This window comes from Setaria viridis, chromosome 5, assembly GCF_005286985.2.
Source record: "Setaria viridis chromosome 5, Setaria_viridis_v4.0, whole genome shotgun sequence".
Lineage (NCBI taxonomy): Eukaryota > Viridiplantae > Streptophyta > Magnoliopsida > Poales > Poaceae > Setaria > Setaria viridis.
Genome location: NC_048267.2, coordinates 27476125 through 27484997, shown reverse-complemented (window position 1 = coordinate 27484997; position 8873 = coordinate 27476125). Strand labels below are relative to the sequence as shown.

The window sequence follows — 8873 nt, the reverse complement described above, 5'->3', positions numbered from 1 at the left end:
TCCTCCAAGCGTTATACATCTAGAAAGGCAGAAGCCAAATTAAAGCCCAAAGGGGCTTTTTTTTTTATCAACTTTCATGATACCCATAAACAATGAGGTCTGCAATAACACTTTCCCCTGCTTGATCCTCCCCTGGCCCACACATCTAATCATTGCCGGTCGTCTCCGCCCTGAAAATCCGTGAACCCTGATAAATTCACTCCTAATCGAGCACACACGGGCAGCAGCACACAGTTTGCGCAGCCAGTCTCCCTCTCAGCCTGCGTTACTCCGGCGCGCGGTCCGGCCACCATGAGCATCCCGTCAGGCTTGAAGCGGTTCCTCTCCTGCTTCCCTGCGAGATCCAGCAGCGTCACGGGCGCCACCGTCTCCGATCCCGACGGCGAGGACATCATCAGCGGCCTGCCCGACGATGTGCTGTCCAGCATCGTCTCCCTCCTCCCGATCAAGGACGCAGCGCGCACGGCGGCGCTCTCCTCCCGGTGGCGCGATCTCTGGGCTTCCAACCCGCTCGTCCTCGACGACATCGACCTCCTCCTCAACAACCCCAGCCACGTCGGCGCGGTAACCTCCACCGTCTCCCACGCCATCACCGCCCATCCGGGTCCCTTCCGCTCCGTGAAGCTGACGTGCTACTTCAGCGACGCCGACGAGAGCACCCTCCACCACTGGATCCGCGTGCTCGCCGCCAAGGGCGTCACGGAGCTCGTCCTGAACAACATCCCATGGGCGGGGCTCGACCTGCTCCCCTGCGCGATCCTCGAGTGCCGCTCGTTGCAGCGCCTCCGGATCTCGGAGTGGCGGTTCCCCGACACGTCCGGCGCCGCCGCCGTCCTCCGGCAGGGAGTGGCGGCGCTGCCCCGCCTGCGGGAGCTCGTCCTCAGACGGAGCATCATCCAGGAGCAGGACCTCGATCGCGTGCTGGCGAGTAGCCCAAAGCTTAAGAACCTCGTCTTCGTGCTCAGTCGTGGCGCGCCCGCGCAGGTGCGCCTCAGCAGCCGGAGCCTCTGGTGCGTTGTGTTCTGGCAGTCCGTGGTGGAGGAGCTCGCTGTCGTTGCCGCGCCGCTGCTGGAGCGGATCATCCTCCGAACGTCATCATCACCATGTGGCATCAATGGAAAGGACGGCAGTTGCATGAGGATCAAGATCAGTAGTGCGTCCGTGCTCCAGGCATTGGGGTACCTGAATCCCAACTATCACGAGCTGCAGATTGGAGACACAGTCGTTAAGGTTCCGATCGTCTTCTACTATTTCCCTGTCACTAATTTAAGTATCAATTGTCTAAATCTATCAATATTTGGGGCAATGTAGGTTGGGATGAAGGTTGTGCCCGATGCTGTGGTTCCAAGCGTCAAGATATTAGCACTGTCTGTTCAATTTGGAGTTCCCAATAAAGCAAGGATGATGTCCTGCTTCCTTCAATGTTTCCCAAACATTGAAACTATGCATATTCAGGTAATTGAATAAATTGTCATATTCAAGATCTTTACCAACGATTAGGTACGAAGGAAGGAGAGAAGGACATCTATAGGATAGCTAACGTTCGTGAGAGAATGACGAGGAACTTCAACAAGTTAAGTGCAGTAAGGATGAAACGGAGAATAGCTTGGTAAAGGAGGATGAGATCAAACATAGATGTCAAGAGTATTTTGACAAATTGTTCAATGGTGCCTTGCAATTAGATGACTCTTTTGAGATGGTTTGGACATGTCCAACGAAAACCTCCGGAGACACCGGTGCGTAGTGGAACCCTAAGACGTGACAGTAATGTGAAGAGAGGCAGAGGAAGATCAAAATTAATATGGGAAAAGGCAATAAAAGGAGATTTGAAGGGATGGAATACACCTAAAGATTTAGCCCTGGATAGGAGTGCTTGAAAAATAGCTATTCATGTGCTCGAACCCTGATCTGTGGCTCTAGCTCGTTGGATTTCAACTCTAGCCTACCCAACTTACTTGGGATTGAAGGGCTATGTTCACTAGTAGAGAACTGACCTTCCATCCAACCCTTTTTGTCCCGATTAACTTTGGACCCGGGACTAAAGTGCCTTTAGTCCCGGTCAAAAATAAGGCACCGAAAGGACACCGACGGGAGGAGCTTTAGTCCGGGTTGTAAAGATCTAGCACCGACCCCTCCCCCCCGGGCCCCCTTTGTCTTTTGTCCTGGTTGGAATTTCCAACCGGAACAAAAGGGGAGACACGCGGCCCTCAAGGCAGCGCTCTCCTCTCCACACTTGTCTTCTTCACCCTCCCTCTCCTCTTCTCCCCACAAGTGTTTCCTCTCCTCATCCCCTCCTCCCTCTCCTCTTCTCCCCACAAGTGTTTCCTCTCCTCATCCCCTCCTCCCTCTCCTCTTCTCCACCGGCGCTCCCCTCCTCCCCCTCTCTAAGCCGCCGCCACCCCCTCACCTCCCGCCGCTGCCGCCCTCTCCCCCTGCTGCCCCTCCTCTTCCCCCTCTGCTCCTCCCTCACTAGCAGTGAGGAGCGGTAGCGGCGCGAGGGCGAGCGGCGGCGCGCGGGGGAGCGGCGCGGAGTGGAGCGGCGCCAACGGAGCGGAGGCGGGTGGGCGTGGGCGCGGGCGCGGGCGGAGGCGGGTGGAGGCTGGCACAGGCGCGGGCAGAGGTGGAGGCCGGCGCAGGCGCGGGCAGAGGCGGAAGTGGAGGGCAGCATGCGCGGGTGGCGGGCGGGTGGGCGGGCGGCGCGGGTGGCCGGCAGGCGTGGGGCTTTTTTTATTTTTTCCAAAACTTTTTAGTCCCGGTTGGTGTCTTTAGTCCCATGTGAATGACCCGGGACTAAAGGATCCCCTTTTGTCTCGATAAATTTATCCCGTTGGACATTGGGGAGCTATGACCTTTACCAACCAGGACTAATGCTCAGTTTTCTACCCATGGTTGTTGTTGATAGGTTTGGAACATTGGGGCTTACACTCACTGTCGACAGTCAAGATACTGGCAAAATCATGGTACAGTTCTTCCAAGATACTGGCAAAATTATGGTTCGGGGTCTGATGGGGGTTAAGCTTAGAATGAACGGATGATTGATGAGGCATGGCATGTCAGTAGTGGGGTATGGCGGTGGCGGCAACGACACTGTCAGAGCTCTGGTGGCTGAAGGGGGCCGGGTAGGGTTGAACATAGAGAGAATGGGCGCCGGGGTGGCATTAATTAAGAGAAATATGGAGTAGGGAGCATGCATGGTGTATTGGTGTTACAGGAAGTAGAAAACCTAGCATCATCATATGCCCATCCAACAGACACAGCGCATCTAGTGAAATTTTCAATTATTCATTGGCATATATATAGCACCTGCCTTTACTATGCTCCATTTCAGTTCTCGTCACCGCTATGTAATTCACTATTTGATCCACTTTGTGTCCTGCTTTGACAGTCTATTCCAGATCGTGGAGCCACTAGCAAGAATGGGAATTCTGACTTTTGGAATGAAATTGATTCAGTTAAGTGCATCAAGGAAAGTATCAATAAAGTAGTAATTCATGGGTTCCGGTGGGAGAATTGTGAGATCGAATTCCTCAAATCTATTCTGGAAGGAGGAAACGTGCTTCAGAAAATCTACATTTTACAAGATAAAAATGTTACTGTTTCAGAGGGTGCAATAAATGGTACACTGAGCTTACTGGCCTCACTGAAGAAGAAGGGCGTTATTGCCCTGATGATCTTGGCAGGTCAAGATGGCATCTGGTCGTATGAAATGGCTTCTGATGTTTCTCGCAATGACCCATTTGATTGCCAGAGTTGAAAATACATCTACCATTATTGTCTTTGCACATTTTATGCAGCCCCCGATGGAGCTAGCGGTCATTGCGTTTATCTTTATTCTGATCCAGTAGTAGCATTAGAAGAATTAATGTTATCAGCAATCGTACTAGATAGATGGTAAAACATCGAAGATGTTAACTTATAATGTTGTAATCTGAATCTGCATTCAGTATGACTTGTACTCAGGAAATATTGCTGTCTAGCGAATTGAATGTTCAATCGCATTTCATCTTATTAGGTCTCCATTTTTTGTCAAAAAGAACACCACAATCTTAATTTATTTACTGAATCAAAATTAGGATTTTATAGGGTATTTTTATTACCTTAAATACATTAATGTACAGGCATTATCAGATTACCTAACATATTTTTGATTCAAGGAACTTTTAAAATAAAATATTATTTTTCTTTGGCAGCCTGAAAAAGAAACAAAGTTACTAAGACGAGTAATTTCTTTAGATCTACATCACGAATGAAGACAACAAACGAAGTTGTTTCTTTTCTTTTAGATTTTTAGTTCAATATGACTATTCATCATTTCCTCTGCATCTTATGTGCTATTAAATATAAGTGTTTGTTTCCCAAACATGAAATAAAATGGTAGAATAGAGAACCAATAAATCCGCATGTTTATTTTGGTCCCCGCTCTTTACAGCATAGTGCTAATTAACACCAAAGGAGTTGGGTTTGGGTTTCATGGGGACGAAACCTTATATACACAATTACCTAGACTATGAAATTAGGATAAAACCTTCACTGAGAGCAATTTGTTTCATCTCCATAAATTTTATCCATCCCATGTGGCCATGCATGACTAGTGTACTAGTACTTAATTTAAGTATAATTACAAGTGCTTGCATATTCATATGGCACATTTGATCTCAACATCATGCAACAGTTAAATGTTATGACTAGCCTATGAAACCGCGAAATGAAATTGTGCATTGTGAGGGGTTGTTTCATTCATCAAATTAAATCTTTAGAAATGATGTGCCACTGTTGAAAACAGCGTAGTGAAACTCTCCACTGAGAATGGCCTAATCTGTTTCTGCAATAGCTCTTAATAAGTATTTTGACAATGATAATTTTGCTATAAAAAATTCAAATTTTCTTCAATAATATAATATCCTTTTCCAAGAAAAATGCAATTTAGCATACATGCATTCGGAAGTTTAGTGCATATCGTTATCTCAATTGTATTCCTTTTTAAGAACTTAACTGCTGCCACCTCAGTTGAAGACGTGTGTGTTTTATTCTTTAATCCTTGATCTTGATAAGATACTATCTCTGTCCACAAATATAAGGGATTCTTAGATTTTTAAGACAGTTTGTGTTATATATGCACAAATATATAAGGGTACTTTTCAGGACAGTTCCTCACTAAAGTTTTTTTAGAGAATGGAAGGATTAGTCATCCTCTAAAGAGGATACATACCAAATTATTACAGAGGGGCGCACATTTTCTACAGAACATGTAGCAAAAACACCAAAGTGAACAAAAGCAAGATTGATACGCCCAAAGGAAACAAAAGAGGAAAAGGAAAAGAAATACATCATCTCCAAGTAATTCTAGTGCTCGTCATATACAACTTGTTTTGTGTTGTCGACTCCAACCAAATCATTCTCTATTAGTCTTCGTGCACCAGAAGGGTGAGAGCGGCACGGGAACTTTAAACCAAATCCAATGCTAGTGAAGAAAACCTCCATCGGCTGATTGAAGTTGTGACCACCATATCAAAACCGCCACTCAAAAATCCTTACAAAACAAGGGTTCTAAGGATCCAAACAAATAACGAAGGTTGCTGGAGATGTCAAAGGGAGAGCAGGATGACCATCACACACCATGGAACTCCAAGTACGTAGTATCCCCACAACATGAACCTTCATGCACGTAATAATTTCTTCCACAATGACGCCAGCTCCAAGAAGGACACGAGGCTAGGTGCCGACACCTCCATCCGATGGGACGAGGTTTTCAACTTGGAGAATGATGCCATGATGACGAGACCAGACCATGTGACGGCGCCTCCAAGAAGGGTAATGGCACTGAAGGGCGTCGCCATCATCATGCCGGACCAAATCTAGTGTAGCTTTCACCATAGATTCATTCCCCAGCACAACCAACCATTCTGCACAAAGAACGACAAGAAACTATAGTACGGAAACGCCACCTACAAGTAATAAAGCCACTCCATCACCCATTGTCAAGATCTAGTAGATGGCCTCTCCAAGCCCGAGAAGCAGAAACATCCATGAGCCATCCCAAGCTCGCTCGTAGACAGAAACAGTCACCATCACTAAATGGCCTCTCCACCATCACGGAAGCCGTCACCACGAGCAGTTGCGGTCGCAGTAGATAGGCTTAAGTGGTGCAAGTGATCTGAGTAAATATGGCCGATTTCCTAGATAGTAGGTTCCTCGTGTGATTAATTAATAAGATTTGACAAGGTTGAGTAATTATATTTGATATGTTGAGCAATGTGTGGTCTCCTAACATAGTCAGAATACCTTATATTTGTAGACAAAAATTGATCTCTAGAATCCCTTATATTTGTGGATGGTGGGAGTTCCTCTTAGTAATCGAGAAGCTTGGTATTATAAACAATGACCGATCATCAATTTATGCTTCCTGACTATCAATTGCAGGTTATACTATATTAACATGTTCAAGGCATGAATTTATGTCGAAAAATTCATTCTTATTTGCCGGATACTTAGGAACCCCAAATCCAATACGATCGCACCGCACTGAACATCCTGATTCCAAAGTTTCAATGCTGAATTAACAGCAGCGGCAACGACAAGTAGAACCGCAGAAGCGTACGTACATAATAGATTTTGAACGGTATTGGTGATGCGTGTATGACTGTTTAATGAGATAAGTTAACAAAAGCATTGTTGCACGTATTCTAGCAAGCCATTAGGTGATGGCTGACGAGCTCCATGCACTCGATCAGGTAATAGGTTCTCATTATTGAAAGCTCAGCAATCCACTGTCGCAATTTATAATTTTTATTTGTTTCACCAGATGTTCGGGATTTGATATATAATCGATTCTTAATTTGATGTACTGATAACATGCATACATGCATTCGTTCCTTCTTGACATTTGCAATCAGTATGCATATTTCTAGCCTCTGAAAAGTAAATGTGGTCTCAATTTACTGTACATATTATTACTTTTCAAGGGAACAAGTCATTCCATATTTATATTGTAAGATTTCTTGTGTCTATTCTTTTGTTCCATAGCAGAGGCATCAGTGCATCATAGGCAACGCCCATGAAGCATCATTGCTTGGGCCTAGTGGCTCTACTTGCTAATTTCCTACTGCATTGCGTGATTGGTGGATCAGGTCTTTCCCATTTCCTTCATATCTTTCCTATCGAGCAGGAGACCGTAAAGCCCATCTCCAGTCCTATATATGCATGGTTGCTATCGGCTGACGCTGAAGGACTCCATATGACAGTAGGCTGTAGGGTCTGTCATGCACATGCGAACACATAAACACATGAGTTCGCGCATAGACACAAACCCACACCTCTCCATCCGGTTTCTCCCCTCTTGAGAAGGTAGCAGCTTCGGAGCTCCCATCAGAGATCTTCCAAGGAAATGTACGAACAATGTGTAAGATTATGTAGGCACCCCTCCCCCTCATCGCCACTACCAACACAACATATTCGCACTCGTTAGGACACTTTACCACGCCACAAGATATGATCTCGTCAACAACCTTCCCGACGAAATTACGAACGACATCGTGAGAAGTCACTCGCTCTGAAGCTCCCATCCAAGATCTACCATGAAAAATGCCAGGAACAATGGGGAAGATGTGGTAAGTATTCCCTCCCCTTTGGTGCCATTGCTGGGAGTCTGGGACATGCACTACTTGTTGGACAATTCTAATATGGAGAGCTACTAGCGCTTGGATGTTCGATGGGAATTTTTCGATTAGACACTCCATCGCAACATTGAAAGTTAACTGCTGCAAGATTAGAAATCATCTGTTGCAATATTACAAAGCATGCATATGAATGATTGCCATCCGATTTTAGGAAAGAAAAATTCCCATCATAACATGACACCATGTTTCATGCAACATCCACTACAAGCGGAAAAATGTAGAAATAAACAAGGTTTGCAACATCAAAGCATGCCTATTATAATCGCAACATTTTAAAACTACACTTGCAACATCCTAAAGCATATTAAAAATTTAAACAAAATATACATTTCTTGGTAGCAAGTACTGAAAACACTCAATATATAAGATTGCAAAATTCAATATGTGATATTGCAACACATGATATTTGTCACCGCAACTCAATCTAGATGAACTCCTGGCTGCAACATTATTGCATGCCTATCATAACAAAATACATGTAAAAAATTTTCACTGCAACATCATTACATGCCTATTGCATCAGAAACGCACGTAAAAAGTCCCCACCACAACATCCATCATTGGCATGGAGCATATGATTTTTGATTGGGCCATCGGACGCCCAATTACAGATCCTAATATGAGTACGACAATGCCAGGGGTGAACTCATCAACAAACTTCCCAGTGACATACTACAAGACATCTCCAGAAGCCTACCTATATATTGGATGATAACCCGCCTTCATCATGTCTTTGTTACCGGTGCATGGTAATTTGAAACTAACGATCTACAAGACATATTCAGAAGCCTACCTATCTATTGGATGATAACCTGCCTTCGTCATGTCTTTGTTGCCGGTGCATGGTAATTTGGAACTAACGATCACCGATAGCTATAAAAAAGCATAGTAGCTAGGTAAAATTTTTGTATTGAAGAAATCATTAAAGTTTATATGATTCTTGTGGAAACTTCATTGCTGTAAACGATGATCATTCAGTTATGATGCCAAAATATATGGGAACCCTGGTCACTGCACTGCTATCATGGTGAGATGCGTCATGTCCTGCTGCCGGTGCATGGTAATTTGGAACTCACAATCACCCATAGCTATAAAAGAACCATAGTATGTAAAATGTTTGTACTAAAGAAATCATTAAATTAAAGTTTATGATTCTTGTGGCACCTCCATTGCCCTAAATGATGACCACTCAATTAT

The 8873-nt window shown here is 45.0% G+C and overlaps 1 protein-coding gene across 1 annotated transcript; it reads left to right on the top strand.

The window, feature by feature from the left end:
• The first annotated feature begins 291 nt into the window (after window positions 1-291).
• On the top strand, window positions 292-3754 carry LOC117856383 (putative F-box/FBD/LRR-repeat protein At1g78760). The gene is made up of 3 exons (XM_034738761.1): window positions 292-1230; window positions 1312-1455; window positions 3386-3754. Exons 1-3 carry the CDS (start codon window positions 292-294, stop codon window positions 3752-3754), a joined length of 1452 nt encoding a protein of 483 aa, XP_034594652.1.
• Window positions 3755-8873: the final 5119 nt, after the last annotated feature.